Source organism: Myxine glutinosa, chromosome 1, assembly GCF_964187855.1.
Source record: "Myxine glutinosa chromosome 1, kmMyxGlut1.1, whole genome shotgun sequence".
NCBI lineage: Eukaryota > Metazoa > Chordata > Myxini > Myxiniformes > Myxinidae > Myxine > Myxine glutinosa.
In genome coordinates this window covers 335151293-335175942 of record NC_136261.1, presented here as the reverse complement: position 1 = coordinate 335175942, position 24650 = coordinate 335151293, and the positions used below count along the sequence as shown (strand labels likewise).

Below are 24650 nucleotides of genomic sequence, written 5' to 3'. Positions count from 1 at the left end.
CCGAAAAACTTTGCACCTCTATATCTCCGAAAGTACTGAACAGAAAAAATTGAGACATGGCTCGTTGTAAAGAACTCTCCATGGGGAATAAAATACGTAAATGATGACGTCATCAGTCACGTGGTTCTGGCGCCATCTTGGAAAAACCGAAAAACGTTGCGCCACTATATCTCCAAAAGTGCTGAACAGAAAAAATTGAGACTTGGCTCATTGTAAAGAACTCTCCATGGGGAATAAAATATGTTAATGATGACGTCATATGTCACGTGGTCGGCCGCCATCTTGGAAAAACGGCAAAAATTTTCACCACTATAACTCCAAAAGTGCTGAACAGAAAAAATTGAGACATGGCTCATTGTAAAGAACTCTCCATGGGGAATAAAATATGTTAATGATGACGTCATCAGTCACGTGGTCGGCCGCCATCTTGGAAAAACCGAAAAACTCTGCACCTCCACATCTCCAAAAGTCCTGAACAGAAAAAATTGAGGTATGGCTCATTGTAAAGAACTCTCCATGGGGAATAAAATATGTTAATGATGACGTCATGTATCACATAGTTCGGCCGCCATATTTGTTCTAAATGGCCGATAAAAAAGTACATTCCGGCAAGTCCTCGGTCTCTGACCGATTTTTCATTTGTTACTTGCCGGAAAAGATTCCGGCAAGTATGTTGATCTGTTCGTTTGTTTGTCTGTCTGTCTGTTTGTCTGTCTGTCTGTTTGTCTGTCTGTTTGCAGCACTGCGTCTACACCGTTGCACGGAGAATCGCCAAACTTTGCACACATATTGGTCTTGCCCTGGAATAGACTGTGCCCAATTGATGACGTCATCGGTGACGTGGTTCGGCCGCCATCTTGGAAAAACCGAAAAACTTTGCACCACTATATCTCCAAAAGTGCTGAACAGAAAAAATTGAGACATGGCTCATTGTAAAGAACTCTCCATGGGGAATAAAATTTGTTAATGACGACGTCATATGTCACGTGGTTCGGCCGCCATCTTGGAAAAACCGAAAAATTTTGCACCTCCATATCTCTGAATGTGCTGAATAGAAAAAATTGAGACATGGCTCATTGTAAAGAACTCTCCATGGGGAATAAAATATGTTAATGATGACGTCATATGTCACGTGGTCGGCCGCCATCTTGGAAAAACGGCAAAACTTTGCACCACTATATCTCCAAAAGTGCTGAACAGAAAAAATTGAGACATGGCTCATTGTGAAGAACTCTCCATGGGGAATAAAACGTGTTAATGATGACGTCATCCGTCACGTGGTTCGGCCGCCATCTTGGAAAAACCGAAAAATTTGCACCTCCATATCTCCGAAAGTACTGAACAGAAAAAATTGAGACATGGCTCATTGTAAAGAACTCTCCATGGGGAACAAAATATGTTAATGATGACGTCATCAGTCACGTGGTTCGGCCGCCATCTTGGAAAAACGGCAAAAAATTGCACCACAATATCACCAAAAGTGCTGAATAGAAAAAATTGAGACATGGCTCATTGTAAAGAACACTCCATGGAGAATAAAATATGTTAATGATGACGTCATATATCACGTGGTCGGCCGCCATCTTGGAAAAACCGAAAAAAATTGCACCACTATATCTCCAAAAGTGCTGAACAGAAAAAATTGAGACATGGCTCATTGTAAAGAACTCTCCATGGGGAATAAAATATGTTAATGATGACGTCATATGTCACGTGGTCGGCCGCCATCTTGGAAAAACGGAAAAATTTTGCACCGCTATATCTCCGAAAGTACTGAACAGAAAAAATTGAGACATGGCTCATTGTAAAGAACTATCCATGGGGAATAAAATATGTTAATGATGACATCATCAGTCACGTGGTCGGCCGCCATCTTGGAAAAACGGCAAAACTTTGCACCACCATATCTCCAAAAGTGCTGAACAGAAAAAATTGAGACATGGCTTATTGTAAAGAACTCTCCATGGGGAATAAAATATGTTAATGATGTCATATGCCACGTGGTCGGCCGCCATCTTGGAAAAACGGCAAAACTTTGCACCACTATATCTCCAAAAGTGCTGAACAGAAAAAATTGAGACATGGCTCATTGGAAAGAACTCTCCATGGGGAATAAAATATGCTAATGACGACGTCATATGTCACGTGGTGCGGCCGCCATTTTGGAACAACCGAAAAATTTTGCACATCCATATCTCTGAAAGTGCTGAATAGAAAAAATTGAGACATGGCTCATTGTAAAGAACTCTCCATGGGGAATAAAATATGTTAATGATGACGTCATCGGTCACGTGGTTCGACCACCATATTTGTCCTCAATGGCCAATAAAAAAGTAAATTCCGGCAAGTCCTCGGTCTCTGACCGATTTTTCATCTGTCTGTCTGTTTGTCTGTTTGTCTGTCTGTTTGCAGCACTGCGTCTACACCGTTGCACGTAGAATCGCCAAACTTTGCACACTTATTGGTCTTGCCCTGGAATAGACTGTGCCCAATTGATGACGTCATCGGTGACGTGGTTCGGCCGCCATCTTGGAAAAACCGAAAAACTTTGCACCTCTATATCTCCGAAAGTACTGAACAGAAAAAATTGAGACATGGCTCATTGTAAAGAACTCTCCATGGGGAATAAAATATGTAAATGATGACGTCATCAGTTACGTGGTTCGGTCGCCATCTTTGAAAAACGGCAAAACGTTGCGCCACTATATCTCCAAAAGTGCTGAACAGAAAAAATTGAGACATGGCTCATTGTAAAGAACTCTCCATGGGGAATAAAATATGTTAATGATGACGTCATATGTCACGTGGTCGGCCGCCATCTTGGAAAAACGGCAAAATTTTGCACCACTATATCTCCAAAAGTGCTGAACAGAAAAAATTGAGACATGGCTCATTGTAAAGAACTCTCCATGGGGAATAAAATATGTTAATGATGACGTCATCAGTCACGTGGTCGGCCGCCATCTTGGAAAAACGGCAAAACTTTGCACCACTATATCTCCAAAAGTGCTGAACAGAAAAAATTGAGACATGGCTCATTGTAAAGAACTCTCCATGGGGAATAAAATATGTTAATGATGACGTCATATGTCACGTGGTTCGGCCGCCATCTTGGAAAAACCGAAAACATTTGCTCCGCTATATCTCCGAAAGTACTGAACAGAAAAAATTGAGACATGGCTCATTGTAAAGAACTCTCCATGGGGAATGAAATCTGTTAATGATGACGTCATCAGTCACGTGGTCGGCCGCCATCTTGGAAAAACGGCAAATCTTTGCACCACTATATCTCCAAAAGTGCTGAACAGAAAAAATTGAGACATGGCTCATTGTAAAGAACTCTCCATGGGGAATAAAATTTGTTAATGATGACGTCATATGTCAGGTGGTTCGGCCGCCATCTTGGAAAAACCGAAAAATTTTGCACCTCCATATCTCTGAATGTGCTGAATAGAAAAAATTGAGACATGGCTCATTGTAAAGAACTCTCCATGGGGAATAAAATATGTAAATGATGACGTCATCAGTCACGTGGTTCGGTCGCCATCTTGGAAAAACGGCAAAACGTTGCGCCACTATATCTCCAAAAGTGCTGAACAGAAAAAATTGAGACATGGCTCATTGTAAAGAACTCTCCATGGGGAATAAAATATGTTAATGATGACGTCATATGTCACGTGGTCGGCCGCCATCTTGGAAAAACGGCAAAACTTTGCACCACTATATCTCCAAAAGTGCTGAACAGAAAAAATTGAGACATGGCTCATTGTAAAGAACTCTCCATGGGGAATAAAATATGTTAATGATGACGTCATAGGTCACGTGGTTCGGCCGCCATCTTGGAAAAACCGAAAAACGTTGCGCCACTATATCTCCAAAAGTGCTGAACAGAAAAAATTGAGACATGGCTCATTGTAAAGAACTCTCCATGGGGAATAAAATATGTTAATGATGACGTCATATGTCACGTGGTCGGCCGCCATCTTGGAAAAACGGCAAAACTTTGCACCACTATATCTCCAAAAGTGCTGAACAGAAAAAATTGAGACATGGCTCATTGTAAAGAACTCTCCATGGGGAATAAAATATGTTAATGATGACGTCATCAGTCACGTGGTCGGCCGCCATCTTGGAAAAACGGCAAAACTTTGCACCACGAAATTTCCAAAAGTGCTGAACAGAAAAAATTGAGACATGGCTCATTGTAAAGAACTCTCCATGGGGAATAAAATATGTTAATGATGATGTCATATGTCACGTGGTCGGCCGCCATCTTGGAAAAACGGCAAAACTTTGCACCACTATATCTCCAAAAGTGCTGAACAGAAAAAATTGAGACATGGCTCATTGTAAAGAACTATAGTCTAGTAGGAAGACTAGGTCCCCCTGCACCCCCCGGAGATATACTTCTAATCAGTGTTTCTAGATTGGAAAAAATGTGTAGAAAATGACTAGCTATGGCCCCAAGCTGAAAAAATGTCCCACATACCATTTTTATGCAAATTACTGCTGCAAATTTTATGCAAAATTATGCAAATTTTATGCAAATTTTTGATGAGGAGTAGAGTTGAGGGGTCTTTGAGGGCTTCATCGAGGTGCTCTCGGTTGCAAGACTGGGTCATTCTGAGAAGCACAGCAGGGTCAGAGATCATGATGTTCTCCTCCTCAGTGAATCTCTCCATCAATAGCCTCTCCATTGCCTCACACACTGTTTTGAGGCAAAAGAGGGACTTTGCGTAGGCCTTTCCACTGAGAACACCTTTGAGAGATCCACTTGTTACTAGTTGTGCCTCAAAGAGAATCTCTGCATATCCAGAACCACGCATCTTGTGTCCAGTGAGCATCCCGATGTAGTTCATGGATGTGTGGAAGGGTCCAATCGTTACTACATGACTAGCAAATTCATTTGGCCAGCGCCAGATGATGGGAAGGGCTTTCATGCAGACACCCAGATCAAATGTATTCAGGACCCATCTCTGACCCACCTCAGCAGTTGCTGCCTCGGAACGCTTCAGTAGCTCACGAACAACTGCGTTGTCTGTGATCGGTCTGTGCCTGGTGCCTGCATGGCATGGCAATGGCCTGCAGCCTGTGCCTGGGCTAGGGGGTTTCACCTCTGCAACTGGTTCTCCCCCACCCAGCAAATCAACAGTCGACTACTGCACGCCTATCCACCAACCGATCACAGACAACGCAGTTGTTCGTGAGCTACTGAAGCGTTCCGAGGCAGCAACTGCTGAGGTGGGTCAGAGATGGGTCCTGAATACATTTGATCTGGGTGTCTGCATGAAAGCCCTTCCCATCATCTGGCGCTGGCCAAATGAATTTGCTAGTCATGTAGTAACGATTGGACCCTTCCACACATCCATGAACTACATCGGGATGCTCACTGGACACAAGATGCGTGGTTCTGGATATGCAGAGATTCTCTTTGAGGCACAACTAGTAACAAGTGGATCTCTCAAAGGTGTTCTCAGTGGAAAGGCCTACGCAAAGTCCCTCTTTTGCCTCAAAACAGTGTGTGAGGCAATGGAGAGGCTGTTGATGGAGAGATTCACTGAGGAGGAGAACATCATGATCTCTGACCCTGCTGTGCTTCTCAGAATGACCCAGTCTTGCAACCGAGAGCACCTCGATGAAGCCCTCAAAGACCCCTCAACTCTACTCCTCATCAAAAATTTGCATAAAATTTGCATAATTTTGCATAAAATTTGCAGCAGTAATTTGCATAAAAATGGTATGTGGGACATTTTTTCAGCTTGGGGCCATAGCTAGTCATTTTCTACACATTTTTTCCAATCTAGAAACACTGATTAGAAGTATATCTCCGGGGGGTGCAGAGGGACCTAGTCTTCCTACTAGACTACTATGCATGGGGAATAAAATTTGTTAATGATGACGTCATATGTCACGTGGTTCGGCCGCCATCTTGGAAAAACCGAAAAACTTAGCACCTCTATGTGTCCAAAAGTGCTGAATTGAAAAAATTGAGACATGCCTCATTGTAAAGAACTCTCCATGGGGAATAAAATATGTTAATGATGACGTCATCGGTCACGTGTTTCGGCCGCCATCTTGCAAAAACCGAAAAATGTTGCACCTCCATATCTCCGGAAGTGCTGAATAGAAAAAATTGAGACATGGCTCATTGGAAAGAACTCTCCATGGGGAATAAAATATGTTAATGATGACGTCATCGGTCACGTGTTTCGGCCGCCATCTTGGAAAAACCGAAAAACTTTGCACCACTATATCTCCAAAAGTGCTGAACAGAAAAAATTGAGACATGGCTCATTGTAAAGAACTCTCCATGGGGAATAAAATTTGTTAATGACGACGTCATATGTCACGTGGTTCGGCCGCCATCTTGGAAAAACCGAAAAATTTTGCACCTCCATATCTCTGAATGTGCTGAATAGAAAAAATTGAGACATGGCTCATTGTAAAGAACTCTCCATGGGGAATAAAATATGTTAATGATGACGTCATATGTCACGTGGTCGGCCGCCATCTTGGAAAAACGGCAAAACTTTGCACCACTATATCTCCAAAAGTGCTGAACAGAAAAAATTGAGACATGGCTCATTGTGAAGAACTCTCCATGGGGAATAAAACGTGTTAATGATGACGTCATCCGTCACGTGGTTCGGCCGCCATCTTGGAAAAACCGAAAAATTTGCACCTCCATATCTCCGAAAGTACTGAACAGAAAAAATTGAGACATGGCTCATTGTAAAGAACTCTCCATGGGGAACAAAATATGTTAATGATGACGTCATCAGTCACGTGGTTCGGCCGCCATCTTGGAAAAACGGCAAAAAATTGCACCACAATATCACCAAAAGTGCTGAATAGAAAAAATTGAGACATGGCTCATTGTAAAGAACACTCCATGGAGAATAAAATATGTTAATGATGACGTCATATATCACGTGGTCGGCCGCCATCTTGGAAAAACCGAAAAAAATTGCACCACTATATCTCCAAAAGTGCTGAACAGAAAAAATTGAGACATGGCTCATTGTAAAGAACTCTCCATGGGGAATAAAATATGTTAATGATGACGTCATATGTCACGTGGTCGGCCGCCATCTTGGAAAAACGGAAAAATTTTGCACCGCTATATCTCCGAAAGTACTGAACAGAAAAAATTGAGACATGGCTCATTGTAAAGAACTATCCATGGGGAATAAAATATGTTAATGATGACATCATCAGTCACGTGGTCGGCCGCCATCTTGGAAAAACGGCAAAACTTTGCACCACCATATCTCCAAAAGTGCTGAACAGAAAAAATTGAGACATGGCTTATTGTAAAGAACTCTCCATGGGGAATAAAATATGTTAATGATGTCATATGCCACGTGGTCGGCCGCCATCTTGGAAAAACGGCAAAACTTTGCACCACTATATCTCCAAAAGTGCTGAACAGAAAAAATTGAGACATGGCTCATTGGAAAGAACTCTCCATGGGGAATAAAATATGCTAATGACGACGTCATATGTCACGTGGTGCGGCCGCCATTTTGGAACAACCGAAAAATTTTGCACATCCATATCTCTGAAAGTGCTGAATAGAAAAAATTGAGACATGGCTCATTGTAAAGAACTCTCCATGGGGAATAAAATATGTTAATGATGACGTCATCGGTCACGTGGTTCGACCACCATATTTGTCCTCAATGGCCAATAAAAAAGTAAATTCCGGCAAGTCCTCGGTCTCTGACCGATTTTTCATCTGTCTGTCTGTTTGTCTGTTTGTCTGTCTGTTTGCAGCACTGCGTCTACACCGTTGCACGTAGAATCGCCAAACTTTGCACACTTATTGGTCTTGCCCTGGAATAGACTGTGCCCAATTGATGACGTCATCGGTGACGTGGTTCGGCCGCCATCTTGGAAAAACCGAAAAACTTTGCACCTCTATATCTCCGAAAGTACTGAACAGAAAAAATTGAGACATGGCTCATTGTAAAGAACTCTCCATGGGGAATAAAATATGTAAATGATGACGTCATCAGTTACGTGGTTCGGTCGCCATCTTGGAAAAACGGCAAAACGTTGCGCCACTATATCTCCAAAAGTGCTGAACAGAAAAAATTGAGACATGGCTCATTGTAAAGAACTCTCCATGGGGAATAAAATATGTTAATGATGACGTCATATGTCACGTGGTCGGCCGCCATCTTGGAAAAACGGCAAAATTTTGCACCACTATATCTCCAAAAGTGCTGAACAGAAAAAATTGAGACATGGCTCATTGTAAAGAACTCTCCATGGGGAATAAAATATGTTAATGATGACGTCATCAGTCACGTGGTCGGCCGCCATCTTGGAAAAACGGCAAAACTTTGCACCACTATATCTCCAAAAGTGCTGAACAGAAAAAATTGAGACATGGCTCATTGTAAAGAACTCTCCATGGGGAATAAAATATGTTAATGATGACGTCATATGTCACGTGGTTCGGCCGCCATCTTGGAAAAACCGAAAACATTTGCTCCGCTATATCTCCGAAAGTACTGAACAGAAAAAATTGAGACATGGCTCATTGTAAAGAACTCTCCATGGGGAATGAAATCTGTTAATGATGACGTCATCAGTCACGTGGTCGGCCGCCATCTTGGAAAAACGGCAAATCTTTGCACCACTATATCTCCAAAAGTGCTGAACAGAAAAAATTGAGACATGGCTCATTGTAAAGAACTCTCCATGACGAATAAAATATGTTAATGATGACGTCATATGTCACGTGGTTCGGCCGCCATCTTGGAAAAACGGGAAAACTTTGCACCACTATATCTCCAAAAGTGCAGAATGGAAAAAATTGAGACATGGCTCATTGTAAAGAACTCTCCATGGGGAATAAAATATGTTAATGATGACGTCATCTATCACGTGGTTCGGCCGCCATATTTGTTCTAAATGGCCGATAAAAAAGTACATTCCGGCAAGTCCTCGGTCTCTGACCGATTTTTCATCTGTTTGTTTGTCTGTCTGCAAGCAGGATATCTCAAAAAGTTGTGGAGGATTCAGACGAAAATTAGTGGACAAGTTGGGTGTGGGACAAGGACGAATTGATTTGATTTTGGTGAAGATACAGATGCAGATCTGGATCCTAAAATTTTTTGTCGTGATTCTTTACCAATTAGTGATAGGATAGGATAGTGATAAATTATTCCCCATATATATCTCTTCTCTTCTCTCTATGTTATAAAATATAGTTTTTGTTTGTTTGCGCAAGCTAATCTCCTGAACGGTGAAAGATAGGAGGAAACCTCCAAAACAAAAAATGTCGGGACGGGCCCCGGGAAGGTTTTAGGCTAGGTGGCGAGGCCGGTTGAGGCTACTTCGGCCGGGCCGGGCCCATTTCGCAATTAAAAGCTGAGCTGAATTATAGTAGTCAATCTTCTACGGCCGCGAGTCAAAGCTGAATTATGGTAGTAAATTCATTCAAAAAGAACCAAAGATGCCGGGACAGGCCCCGGGAAGGTTATAGGCTAGGTGGTGAGGCCGGTTGAGGCCCACCTCGGCCGAGCTGGGCCCATTTCACAATTAAAAGCTGAGCTGAATTATAGTAGTCAATCTTCTACGGCCGCGAGTAAAAGCTGAATTATGGTAGTAAATTCATTCAAAAAGAACTTAAAATGTTGGGACGGGCCCCGGGAAGGTTTTAGACTCAGTGGCGAAATCGGTCGAGGCCCACCTCGGCCGGGCCGGGCCCATTTCACAATTAAAAGCTGAGCTGAATGATAGTAGTCAATCTTCTACGGCCACGAGTAAAAGCTGAATTATGCTAGTCAATTCATTCAAAAAGAACCAAAAAGGTCGGGACGGGCCCCGGGAAGGTTATAGGCTAGGTGGCGAGGCCGGTGGAGGCCACCTCGGCCGGGCCGGGCCCATTTCACAATTAAAAGCTGAGCTCAATTATAGTAGTCAATCTTCTACGGCCGCGAGTAAAAGCTGAATTATGGTAGTAAATTCATTCAAAAAGAACTTAAAATGTTGGGACGGGCCCCGGGAAGGTTTTAGGCTTGGTGACGAAATCGGTCGAGGCTCACCTCGGCCGGGCCGGGCCCATTTCGAAATTAAAAGCTGAGATGAATGATCGTAGTCAATCTTCTATGGCCACGAGTAAAAGCTGAATTATGGTAGTCAATTCATTCAGAAAGAACCAAAAATGTCGGGACGTGCCCCAGGAAGGTTATAGGCTAGGTGGCGAGGCCAGTCGAGGCCACCTCGGCCAGGCTGGGCCCATTCGCAATTAAAAGCTGAGCTGAATTATAGTAGTCAATCTTCTACGGCCGCAAGTAAAAGCTGAATTATAATAGTAAATTCATTCAAAAAGAACCCGGGCAACGCCGGGTGCTTTCGGCTAGTATATATATATATTCATTATTATTATTATTACAGTACAAAGTCCGGCAGGATGGTGTCGAGGTAGCGCAATTACCTTTGAGCTGTTTATTTTGTCTAAGATTCCTGACTCTATACTATTACTGTTGGAATGATCCTTTCCCACCTGATAAGGTGTTGCAAAGGACATTAAGCTGGGTGTGGAGTCTGTAGTTAGTGTTATTCGTTGTATGTTAAAGATCCAATGGCTACGGTGAAGTCTTTTGCAAAGAGAAGGTAAGCTATTGCTGGCACCTTGGAATAATTTCCAAATTCCTGAAACCTTCCTTCGAAAGTCAGGCCTGATCAGTCAGTTTGTGAAAGATTTGAGCCAAAAATGTTTCCAGACCGACCCTACAAGAAGGTGGGACTAAATGGGCCAATGAAGAAAGTAATTGTCAGAATGGTCACACACATCACTCTTTTTGTGACTACCAATTTATTGATGGAAAGTACAACACTACTTGCAGTTGCATATATTTTAAGAAACAATCAAATAGAATCAGACTCAAAATCCCACTGTTAGCAACAGGCAAGCGTCCAGAAAGACTGAAGCAGAAGAAAGCCATCAAAGGAAAAAACGCACAGATTATAACATGTCTGAGACAGACTAACAAGTAGACAAACAGATGGACAAACTCTGAAGAATCCATTGGGTGGTTTAATGGAGCCACCAAAATTCCGCACCACCCTGCACTTCCTGTGTGTGTTTCCTTTGGCTCTCTGCCCAGACTTCCCCACCAAACTGCACAATCGGGCAGCATTTTCATCCCAAGGGTACTCAGGAATCCCAACAAGCACCTTACATGCACAAAGTCTGGGTATTCCGCTCTGCACTCCTCCCCTACTGACATCTTAATCGTTTGCTATGTTCGCATTGCTACATTTAATACTGTAAAGGAATTATTGAGGCCTCATCTGGAATATTGTGTCCAGTTTTGGCCACCACATCTGAGGAAGGACAAATGCTGCCACATAGAGGATACAACGGAGAGCTACGAGTAGATTGATTCCAGGGTTAACTAGACTCAGCTTTGAGGATCGTCAGAAGGAGACTGCACTTTATACATTAGAATGTAGGCGATTGAGCGGGGATCTGATGGAAATGTTTCAAATAATGAAGGCTGTGGACAAGATAGATGAAGTGGAGTTTTCAGCAGAGTGGACAGTGTTAGGACTAGGGGCCATAGCATGAGGGTAAAGAAGGTGGGAGTTAGGACAGTTTTAAGGCAGCTGTATTTTAGACAGAGTTGTTCATGTGTGGAATGGTCTCCCTGAAAAGATAGTTGCCGTGGAGGTAGTGGATAAGTTTAAATTGGATTTAGATAAGTATTGCCTGGATGCATTGGATCAGATAGTGGTGTGGGGATATTGGCTTGTGTGCATGGTAGCAATGATGGCGTAACGAAGGGGATGCTCAGGACGTTTGAGCCACCCCACCCACCCCCCTTAGCCAAAGACGCGATTGCTGTGCTGTTAGCCCGTCCGGCCGTGCAGAGGGAGATGGGGCGTCCAAGACATAAGTTGCTTTCACCATTTGAACTTTTATCATCAAATTTTCAAGAAAGCTTTATTTTTAGAAAATGCAGAAAACAAAATAATTAGGTTCAGGTTTCGGTTTAGGAGTGCACAAATACAAAGCAGGTATGTAAATTGGCCAAGTAGGTTTCGATTATATAAGGATTTTCAATTTCATCGATAGATAGATACTATTATATATATATATATATATATATATATATATATATATATATATATATATATACACATACATATACAGTGAAACCTTGACTTACGAGTGCACCAACTTACGAGTTTTCCGAGATACGAGCCGTCGCTCGGGCGGTTTATTGCTTTGAGATGCGAGCCGAGATCTGAGTTACGAGCTTACGCCACCCGCCACCAGGTGGGTTCCGGTCACGTGGTTATCTTGCCGTGCAAGCATTTCTGCCATATATAGCTGCTGCTTTGTTTTCGCATTTTGGTTATTTTGGAGCTGACGCCACCCGCCACCAGGTGGGTTCCGGTCACGTGGTTATCTTGCCGTGCAAGCATTTCTGCCGTATATCACTGCTGCTTTGTTTTCGCATGTTGGTTATTTTGGAGCTGACGCCACCCGCCACCAGGTGGGTTCCGGTCACGTGGTTATCTTGCCGTGCAAGCATCTCTGCCGTATATCGCTGCTGCTTTGTTTTCGCATTTTGGTTATTTTGGAGCTGACGCCACCCGCCACCAGGTGGGTTCCGGTCACGTGGTTATCTTGCCGTGCAAGCATTTCTGCCGTATATCACTGCTGCTTTGTTTTCGCATGTTGGTTATTTTGGAGCTTACGCCACCCGCCACCAGGTGGGTTCCGGTCAAGTGGTTATCTTGCCGTGCAAGCATCTCTGCCGTATATCGCTGCTGCTTTGTTTTCGCATTTTGGTTATTTTGGAGCTTACGCCACCCGCCACCAGGTGGGTTCCGGTCACGTGGTTATCTTGCCGTGCAAGCATCTCTGCCGTATATAGCTGCTGCTTTGTTTTCGCATTTTGGTTATTTTTGAAAATTTCTTAGTTTTAACCATGGGTCCTAAGAAATTGAGTGCCAAGGGCAGTACTGAGAAGAAGAAGAGGATGATGTGCTTGGATATAAAACACGCAATCGTCGAAAAACATGAGCGAGGTGTGCGTGTTGTCGACTTGGCGAGGCAGTACGATCATAGCAGTATGATCGAAACATTTTGAAAGGGAGGAAGAAACAAACCTCGTTGGACAGGTTTTTATTGAAACGCCCTGCAAGTGAAAGCGAGGAAAGTGTGGCGAAAAAGGCAAAAGTCATCTCCTCCACCTCCGCCAGCATCTTCGTCTGATCTTCAAGGTAAATACACTTAATAAAACCAGTTTATTTCTTTACATTGTGGCGGACACGGAAGCTCACTGGCGTGGTGACATCATTCCGCGCACCAAGTGGGCGGGGGCCACACCGAGGGGTAGGCGTGGCCTCAGGATATACACCGGGCGCGCAGCCTGGAGCGCGCCAGTGTTACAGTGAGCTCTTGAATAAAGACTCTTACAAATTACCGCGTTGTCCGCTTCCTCCTTGTTTACAAGCAGCGCGCGTAACGCCGCTTATTACGTACAGTATATACGAGGTCGTGCTTGTTTATACATTATTTGTTATTTATAAAGTACATTTTTCTTATTTAAAAACACGTAACAAAAAAAATTGGTGTGGTTTTTTGGGGGCTGGAACGGATTAATAGCATTTCAATGCATTTTAACGGGGAAATTTAATTTGAGAAACGAGCAAATTGAGTTACGAGCTCGGTCACAGAACGAATTAAACTCGTAAGTCAAGGTTTCACTGTATATATATATATATATATATACATATAGATATATATATATATATATATATATATATATATATATATATATATATATATATATATATATACAGACTTGCCATTTAATATGGAATATATTTTTTTTCTTGACTTGGGTTTACTTTCTGAACTCAGTATATCAACCTGGTGAGTTTCTTTCACGCTTCGGTGATTTATTTGTTAGAAGAACCATGTCACTAATTGTCTGTCGCAGCAAAAAGTCAATAACAGGATTATATCACAGGTGGTGTGACAAAATGTACGGACAGGTACATTTGACGATTGGCTTCACAATCGGGTATATAAGGGTTGTTGCGTTCTGTATTCGTGGAAAACAACTGCTGCATGACTACAAAAGTTATTGCCGCTTCCCCTGGAGATGGTCCGTCAACTCGACAATGCTGTTTGTCATTTAGTGGTGGCTTTACGACATTCCGGCATGAAACAGCGTGCTATTGCTCGGCAGTATGGCATCACTCAAGGTCAGGTGTCAAAGATCCTGAAACGAAATGCTCAGAGGGGTGTCCCTACTCCTATACAGAGGCCAGGACGTCCCCGCAGAACCACAAGGAGGGATGATCGCCAGCTGCACCGGTTAGTCCGCAATGGCCGTACCAAGTCAGCTAATCGGCTTAGGGCTGAGTGGCAGCAACTGACAAATGTGCCTGTATCCAGAAGGCTAGTCCACCAACGACTGGTTCAAGCAGGCTATCATGCCAGGCGTCCCCTGCGAAAGCCACGTCTGACCAGACAACACCGCCAGCGCCGATTGCAGTGGGCCAGAGAGCACCGTTAATGGCAGCCAGGACACTGGAATCACGTGATCTTCAGTGACGAGTCTAGATTTCTGGTCTATCGTCAAGATGGCCGTGTCCGAGTGCACAGACAAGTGCATGAAGCCTACAACGAAGATTGTATAGTGCCAAGAGTCCAAGCTGGAGGTAGTGGGGTGACCGTTTGGGCTGCTTTTCATGCAGAGGGCAAAACTGACCTGGTTGTTCTGAATGGAAACCTGAACCAGTTCAAGCACAGGGCCATTCTGGAAGAAACATTGCTTCCATTTGTTCGTGCAGCCTTTCGAGGAAACTTTGTCTTCCAAGATGACAATGCACGGCCTCATCGTGCTCGCATGATCCAACACTTTCTTGCTGACCGTGGTGTAGAGCATATGGAGTGGCCTGCCATGTCCCCGGATATGAATCCGATAGAGAACTTGTGGGCAGAATTAACACGTCAAATCGACAACCTGGACCAGCAGCCGACCTCTGTGCATGAATTGCAGCAGGCTATTGTCACTGCATGGCAAGCAATTCCTGTCCAAACCTTGGCAAATCTCGTGAGCAGCATGCCTCGACGTGTACGTGCTCTCCTGAATGCTCGTGGGGGTTACACGAAGTACTGAACTGTAATTTTACTGTCTGTAATCCCAGTCGTAATGTAACTTTTGTTTTTGTTAAAAAAATTTTTGGCTAATGTGCAAAATAAAGAGATACTTCTATAAAACGTACAGAAGTTTAACACAGTACTGTCCGTGAATTGAGTTCGATATCAGTTTACATCACTTTCAAGGATCAATTTATTTGTTTTGAAATGTCAAATGTGGTTTTTGTTTCTTTTAAAGGTCACATTAACAAAAGCTAGAATAATTTCAACATAATGCCAATGAACTTTTGGTTTTAAGTCATCTTGAAAAGTAAGTTCACCCCCACAAAAAAAATATTCCATATTAAATGTCAAGTCTGTATATATATATATATATATATATATATATATATATATATATATATATATATCTATATATATATATATATATATATATATATATATATACATATATATACATATACATATACATATATATATATATACATATATATATATATATATATATATTGTTACCGACACGACTTTGATGTTAAGGTGGGCCGAGCGGAATGGCCGTCGTGTCCGCACAAATTACCCGATTGTACTCGAACGTTGACGAAGCCGCGCCACGCTGGCTCAATAAGGAAAAAGAAGACACACGGCTGAATTATAATGACAGACACCAATGTTTCGATTCTCAATTATATTCGTACGGAAAAGGTTAGATTACAGGGGCTAGAGGTATATCACAGGAAGACGGGCACTTAGACACACTCTTATATTAACCCCGGACAGACGACAGGTAAACGGGACAACGGCTGACTCACACGGGGTTTGATGGCTAGGAAAGGCAGATAGCGATGGCTCAAGGTGCACTCGTGGCTCAAAGCAGGGTACAGCCCGGTCCAAAGATACGGGGAGGTCACAGCGCTCGGAGGTAACGTTCTTTCACAGGCGGGTTCTCTTCCTTTCAGCGATCGCAGGCAACGTTCTTTCTCCAGCTGGGGGCGCATCTGACGTCACATCCGGCGCGGGGCCGCGTATATCCGGCGGGGAGTGACACGCCCTCGGCTCGTTAGCTCCGCCCCAGATGGAATCGGTCCGCCCTTCTGATTGGGTGTGGGGGGGGGGGGGTTACCAGGCTCCGCCCTTGACGAGGAGCTGACAGCCAGCCCCTCTGGTAACCCCGTGGAGCGCCGAGCCGGTGTGAGGACGCATCCTCCCCCCGCGCCGCCGCGCCGCCCCCATCTCCTCTGTTGTTGTTGTTATAGTTGTGGAAGAAGATGGAAGGAGGTATGGGAAAGGTCCTAAACTCACTACTGATGCCATATAATCACATTCTGGTGCAACGAAGAGTCAGAATTAATGGAAACGAGTCCTTAACTGACATAGATTAAGAATAACTAGCAAGATGTCCGAAAGTTGTCTACGTGTGGTGCGGTGGACCTGGGCACGACATTTAATGGGGGAATAAGGGGAAGGTCGGCTCTACTGAGTGTTATTTACATGCAATGGGACTAGGGAATGGGGGATTGGGGAAAGTTGGGGAGTATTGGAGAAATAGGGGAATATTTACAAGCGGATATGGAGGCCAAATTCCATATTCGCAACATTGCACCCTTCTCTACCCTCGGGGCGTCCCGACCCGATAAATTTTTACCTACTTTAGTGTGGCACGCAATGTAGTTCCCTCTACTATTAACTCTACCCTGAGTGCGACAGTTTTACAGATATTCACAAATGAGTAAATATGTCCCCCTGCGACGTTGCACCCTTCTCCTCTCAGAAACACACCCACAGGATAACCGAATCCGGAAAGAATTCTCAAACTAAACATACAGCCGGTAGGGAGCATTATTTACAAGATTACGCTGATATCTACACTACGATCCAGGACCTGTCTTTGGAGGAACACATGCAGATGTTATGCATAGAGAGAGCGCGCTTGCCAGCATTGATACACCAACCCACGAGTGCTCTGTGGCCGACGGCCTTTAATAACGTGCAGAGCACCCTTCCCGAGCATCAAAAGCACCACCCCACCACCAATCGGTGCAGTCACCATTGTTCATTGGAATAAAAATAAATTCGACAACCCCTAACCCTGCAGGTGTCTCTTGCTCTTCTTGTGGTGCACTTGGTGTTAACTAAAAGTGGTTCACCTGTATGGCATAGGTGCCACGTTGACCCATAGGTCCATCCCCGGGTGGTGCTTGGCCGCAAACGAACTGCGGTCCATTGTGGGTGGCCACAAACATTGCGGTCCATATGGTGTATCGATCCCGGCAGCAAACAGCGAAAGTGCAGGCCCACAACTGCGCAGCCAGCACCTCTCTCTCCTCTCTCTCTACCCCAAAGCCAGATCCTCGGAGGCGGGAGACAAAAGAAGCAGACAAGTGAGTAAGGTGGTAAGGGCGCAAAAGTGCACGCAATATAAGGTAATGCACACTGGGGGCACATGGGAACCAGGTGAGACAGGTACGTTCCTATCGTACGCCTCCCCCCCCCCCACCAGGTAACCTACATGGCCCCTCCCTTACCCCTTACTGTATCCACACAACACAACACTACTCATAAACATCTACTTTACAAATCAACAAACATCCCTACTGTCTTCCCCGTTCCTCCCATATACCAAATTCGTCTTCTCTCCCTCCTAACCAATCAAATTTGCCATTTTCAACTCTCATCAAAATTTGCCATCTCCAACTGAACATCAAAATTTGCCATTACCAATTCATCATCAGTCCCTCCTAGGGAGGGAGAGATGGAATCACCCCAATGTCTCATCCACGTCGTGATGCGTCTCACAAATCCACAGCAATCTCATTTCCTGCTACAAAACAAAGAAAACACAGGTGTGGAGTCATCATCATCACCACAGGTAAGTGGCTGCGTATGGTGCGACAGGTTCATCAATCCTAACTATTTCCTAAATGACTTTACAACTTTACACTACCCGGGGTCTTTCTCCGGCCAAACCATTGGCCCTCTTACACTATTGGGTTCTAAAAACCAATTCCCATTGGCCAGACTGTGGTGCTTTTCAATTTGGGGTCTCACTCCCCCGATTCATCTCCCGGTGCCCTCGCACAATTTCTGGGCTGTGGCGTGTACCTCTCCCAGTGGGTCTACCCACCTGCACACCTCCACCACTGCAGTTGCCTCCGAGCTTACCTGCTCCTTGCCCTAACCTAACTACCTGGGGAAGGCCCTCTGGCACTCTCCCCACTCGGTGCCCTCTCTGGCACTGGGCTACCCGGGTCCGTCCTCCGGATCCTCGGGCCCCATCCACAACTCTACCGGCTCCCAGAGCCCACCTGCGGCCTCACCTGGCCGACATCCTCACAGTGGTGGAGTGCCCAACCAACTACACGCACTAACAGGCTACACGCACAGCCATTTCCACAACACTAATGCACCCATTCACAACACCATTCTGCAACCGCACCACAAGTGCCAATATCCAACCACAATTTACCTGTACCCTCTACCTAACACTTACACTACCCGCCCCGGGTACTCGTGAAAGGGGTCCACTCTTCCCCCATCCACACCTTCGCACCATGCACACCACTCCGTACCACTTACTCCAACTCTCTCCACACACCTGTACTTGCACACCTGTGCTCTCACACCTGGTGCCACCTGCACCCTTCTCTCCCCAAGCGCATTCGCGCTGATCCACAACACTCACTACTCATACACTGCTCCACACACCTGTCCAGTTGCACACCTGTGCAATCACACCTGTTCAATTCTCACACACACAGCATCATCTCAGCTAACTACTCCCTTCTGAAACTTGCGCTTCCCAGTCGTCCCTTTAAACTATTGCGCTCCCACGTCATTATCATCCATACTAATCTACCTGCGTCCCCACTACAGGTATCAGTCACTAACTAAACTTAACGTCACCTAAGGTCATCTTCTCTAGATCCCTACCGTTATATCCTAACCCTCCCGGGCTAGTTTTCACTGCCATACACCCCATAAGCTATTGCGCATTTGCCCCCACCTGTGAGGGATGGTGGATTTGCCATCCCACCACATCGGGGGTCTCTCACTACCAATTTTGCACATCAAATTTCAACAAATTAAAAATTTGCCAATCACTGCCCATCATCTGCCAATCACTACTGCCAATCCTTTGCCAATCATCAAATTTTGTTTTTTTTCCTAATTTTGGGTCCAAAACACTAACCTCATCACCCAGTCTACTCACTACTGCCTCTCGGTGCGCCAATTCCTGTCCAAAGCCCGGCTTCGTAAAGCCAAGCAATGGATGCTGGTTGTTTTGTGCCAGCGGCTGGATGCGTCCGGCACTCGGTGCAGGGAAGGAGGTTTACCCGGGCCGAGATCCCACGCACCATCTCGGCACGGAGCCATCCCATGGCTCGATCTCGGCCTGCCGGAATGCCTCACCAAAAAGTGGTCGCCATGACGACCCTTCCTATCCTGCCGCCCGCTCCGCCTGGTGGAGCACGGACGCGGCCGTTCAAAGCGAGGCCCAGCACGCACCGAGGGCCCGATTCGGCTATAAGTCGTTCTAAACTCTACCCCGTCTAACGTCGATGCTTCACCTGCATGCTTACACCCCGCAGCCCGTTCCTTGCTCACACACCCAGCTGTGCCCATGCTCCTCGTACCTTTCCTTACACACCCAGGTACACCCATTCCACTCACAGCCTTGGTCACACACCTGACCACCGAACACTTTGGCACACATTCGTTGCTCGCACACCTCACCAATACACCGCTTCGCGCCCCCTCCGCGGTCACCTCCTCTGTGACAATCACAGGTGTGCCCTCATTCGCACACCCAATCACGTGCCTCACCACCAACTCCAGCGTGCATTCCCACTCACGCTCTACCATTCCAGGTGTGCATCCTTCCATCCCAGGTGTACATCCTCGCTCACCTGTCACAACTAACTCACGCTCCATGTCACTCCCACTACTTTCACCTCCATTCCTGACAGCGCACTCACCCTTACTCTTGACAGCGCACTCTTTCCCCATGCACCTGTCCGTCACACACCTTTCTCGCGCACACTCTCCCGTCACACCCTCTGCAACACTTACCACAGGTGTGCATTCTTCCTTGCCTTTGACAGCGCACTCTTTCCCCATGTACCTGTCCATCACACACCTTTCTCGCGCACACTCTCCCGTTACACCCTCTGTAACACTCACCACACCGCGCTTCCATGTGCTCCCTCGCACACACGCTACGACTGACTCATTCTCGCCAACACCCTCACTCCTTGGCACACACTTTTTCCTCACACACCCCAGAGTCGGACTTTCTCGCACACCTCCTCTTTCGCACACCAGACCTGTCACACACCTCACCAACGGCCTTTCACGAACACCCGGATCCAAACCAATCCCCAAGCTTTTTAAATCCCCTGGCGCATCATACGCACGACCATATTGGTCACCACTTACACCGGGTCCTCTTCCTCTTCGCTTCTCCTCCATCACCTGCGAATCCCTCATCCGGTTAATGAGCACATCATCACGATCAAAACACAGACTTTGGACCAATTCTTTTATCTCCTCTTTTATCTCTTTCTTATCCCCTCTCCGTCGCTTCTTAATTTCGCTCATCCCTTCTTCCACTTCTTCTAATTTGTGCTTCACCTCTTTTATTCCCCGGTACGTCTCCTCAAGCTCATCCTCTAAGGCTACCTTGACCGTTTCCAGGTGCGTCCTCACCTGCCGGTCCTTCGTCTCCATTACCTCTATCACCTCGTCCAACCTCGTTGTCAGTCCCTCACGTACCATCTGACATTCCCTCTTTGTCGCTATCAAGTCGTTTTTTATGTCGTTTTGTGTCGCTTTTAAACCTCCTAATACCGCAGTGTTCCTTTGAACCTGCTCCACTAACTCCGTTTGTCCCACCGTCAGCTGCTCCACCTCCTGCGTCAGGTCCTCTATGCCCCCTTGTAACTTTACAGTCCCCTTTCTCACCTCCTTCTCCATGCGCTCCTTACAGTGCCTCACCTCCTCGCGCACTCCTCCGACCTCCTCACTCACTCCTCTTCTGATCTGCTCTCCCATCACTTGCATCTCCTGCCCAGATGCCACCCTCATCTGCTCCATCTCCTCCCTGTGAGCATCCAGTTTGGTTTCTACCCCCATTCTGACCCCCTCTATCTGCTGCCCCATTTGGTTAACTTCCCTTTCCGCTTGGTCCCTCATGTCCCTCAATTTGCCTTCCATCCTGTTTTCTAACCCCTCTAACCCATTTTTCACTCCCTCTATCTGATTCTCCTGAGCGGCCATTCTGTTTTCTACCCCCGTTAACCCCTCCTGTATTTCCCCTAATCTATTGTCCAATTTCCCAAATTTCTCGTCTAATCCCTTAAAATTATTGTCTAACCCCTCACTGGTACCCCTCGCTTCGTCCCTCATTACCCCCATTTGGTTTCCCATTACCCCCATTTGCTCACTCTGAGCCCTCGCTTCGTCCCTCATTACCCCCATTTGGCCCTCCAATCGCTCACTATCAGCCCTCATTTGCTCACTAGTCTGGGCCATAAGGGCCTTCATTTGTATAAAAAAAAGGTTCCAATCCACCAGCGTCACTGCTACGGTCGCGGGCGTGGACGCCGTGGCCACCTCGTGCGTGACAACGCTATTTTGCGACCCTGCCGCCCTCACTGCTTCGCTCTCCTCCTGTCCCTCATTTTGGTCCTGGACCGACCCTGCTTCACTCTCCCCTACCGGACCCCAGCCGTCTTGATCCGCCATAGCGCGACTTTCAAAATTCGAGTTTCGTAACACCAATCCAAATTTTGCTGTTATAATTTCGTCGAGCGCAGTAACCGCGGGACCGCGCTCCGGATCGATTTGGTCGAGCGCCGTACGCGCTCCGGCTCGATTTTCCCTCCCAAAATTTGGGCCTAACTAATTTAGTCCCGGGTCCGAATCTCACTCCTCGACACCAATTGTTACTCTAATAGTACAATTGGTGTTCCAAAATTTGGGCTAAATAAATTTAGTCCCAGGTTCGAATCCAACTCCTGACAACCAATTGTTACCGACACGACTTTGGGCCGAGCGGTTAAGGTGGGCCGAGCGGAATGGCCGTCGTGTCCGCACAAATTACCCGATTGTACTCGAACGTTGACGAAGCCGCGCCACGCTGGCTCAATAAGGAAAAAGAAGACACACGGCTGAATTATAATGACAGACACCAATGTTTCGATTCTCAATTATATTCGTACGGAAAAGGTTAGATTACAGGGGCTAGAGGTATATCACAGGAAGACGGGCACTTAGACACACTCTTATATTAACCCCGGACAGACGACAGGTAAACGGGACAACGGCTGACTCACACGGGGTTTGATGGCTAGGAAAGGCAGATAGCGATGGCTCAAGGTGCACTCTTGGCTCAAAGCAGGGTACAGTCCGGTCCAAAGATACGGGGAGGTCACAGCGCTCGGAGGTAACGTTCTTTCACAGGCGGGTTCTCTTCCTTTCAGCGATCGCAGGCAACGTTCTTTCTCCAGCTGGGGGCGCATCTGACGTCACATCCGGCGCGGGGCCGCGTATATCCGGCGGGGAGTGACACGCCCTCGGCTCGTTAGCTCCGCCCCAGATGGAATCGGTCCGCCCTTCTGATTGGGTGCGGGGGGGGGGGGGTTACCAGGCTCCGCCCTTGACGAGGAGCTGACAGCCAGCCCCTCTGGTAACCCCGTGGAGCGCCGAGCCGGTGTGAGGACGCATCCTCCCCCCGCGCCGCCGCGCCGCCCCCATCTCCTCTGTTGTTGTTGTTATAGTTGTGGAAGAAGATGGAAGGAGGTATGGGAAAGGTCCTAAACTCACTACTGATGCCATATAATCACATTCTGGTGCAACGAAGAGTCAGAATTAATGGAAACGAGTCCTTAACTGACATAGATTAAGAATAACTAGCAAGATGTCCGAAAGTTGTCTACGTGTGGTGCGGTGGACCTGGGCACGACATTTAATGGGGGAATAAGGGGAAGGTCGGCTCTACTGAGTGTTATTTACATGCAATGGGACTAGGGAATGGGGGATTGGGGAAAGTTGGGGAGTATTGGAGAAATAGGGGAATATTTACAAGCGGATATGGAGGCCAAATTCCATATTCGCAACAATATATATATATATATATATATATATATATATATATATATATATATATATATATATATATATATATATATATATATATAGATATATATATATATATATAGATATATATATATATATATATATATATATATATATATAGATATATATATATATATATATATATATAATATATATATATATATATAGATATATATATATATATATATATATATATATATTGTTACGGACGCGGTTTAGATGTTATTTACCGAGCGGTGGTATTGCCGCGACCGAACAGTTATTCCCTGACTAGACCCCGATTCCACCCAGACGTTGACCAAATCGCGCTATGCCAAATCAATGATAGAAAGGACACGACGACTGGGAAAGAGGAAACGACGCAAGGGGTACAGTTCTCAAGACCTCCGGAGGAGGGTATAATTACAGTGGTGGAGAAAAGGGGTAGATTACAAGGCAGTGAGGTAAAGACACAGAAGAGATGGGCACTTAATTACCGTCTTATCTTTTCCCAGACAGACCACAGACAAACGGAACAAGGCGGACTTACACAGGGATTGATGGCAGGAAGGGACAGGTAGGTCGATAGCACAAGGTGCACCTTGGCTCGGGGACAGGATAAAGCACGGTCCAGAAGATGCGGGGAGGCCTCACAGCACTCAGAGGGGACGTCTTTCTTGCTTCAAGCTCAGCGTGCATCTGACGTCACCTCCCTCTCCCTGCGCATGCTCAGCGGGGAGTGACACACCCTCGGCTGGTTGGCTCCGCCCCACTGGGGCCGGTCCGCCGCTTCCAACCAAGCCGGAGTGAGGACGCGCACTCCCTGCGCTCGTTGTTGTTGTTGTTGTTGAACTGTGAGGAAGAGCTGCGGGGAGGTATTGGGAGGTCCTAAACTTCCTAACGGTGCCATACAATCGCATTCTGGTGCAACGAAGGGTCAGAATTAATGGAAACGAGTCCTTAACTGACATAGACTAAGAATAACTAGCAAGATGTCCTATAGTTGTCTTACATGAGATGCGGTGAACCTGGGCACGACATTTAATGGGGGAAATAGGGGGAGGTCGGGTCTACAGAGTGTTGTTTACAGAAAATGGGACTAGGGAATGGGGGATTGGGGATAGTTGGGAAGTATTGAGGAAATAGGGGAATATTTACAAGCGGATATGGATGGATGCAAATCCCATATCCGCAACATTGCATCCTTCTCTACCTCGGGGCGTCCCGACCCGATAAATTTTTTAGCTACTTTAGTGTGGCACTCAGATGTAGTTCCCTCTACTATTAACTCAACCCTGAGTGCGACAGTTTTACAGATGTTCACAAATGAGTAAATATGTCCCCCTGCGACGTTGCACCCTTCTCCTAACAGAAACCCACCCACGGGATAACCGAA

At 45.8% G+C, this 24650-nt stretch overlaps 1 protein-coding gene across 1 annotated transcript in view; it reads right to left on the bottom strand.

The window, feature by feature from the left end:
• Positions 1-15812: 15812 nt before the first annotated feature.
• The window catches only part of LOC137412267 (USP6 N-terminal-like protein), a 1021586-nt gene continuing 1012748 nt past the window's right edge, over positions 15813-24650 (bottom strand). The window contains exon 15 of the mRNA XM_078769786.1: positions 15813-17489. Within this exon, the coding sequence (XP_078625912.1) occupies positions 17272-17489 (218 nt within the window). The 3' untranslated portion in view covers positions 15813-17271. The remainder of the gene's footprint in view (positions 17490-24650) is intronic.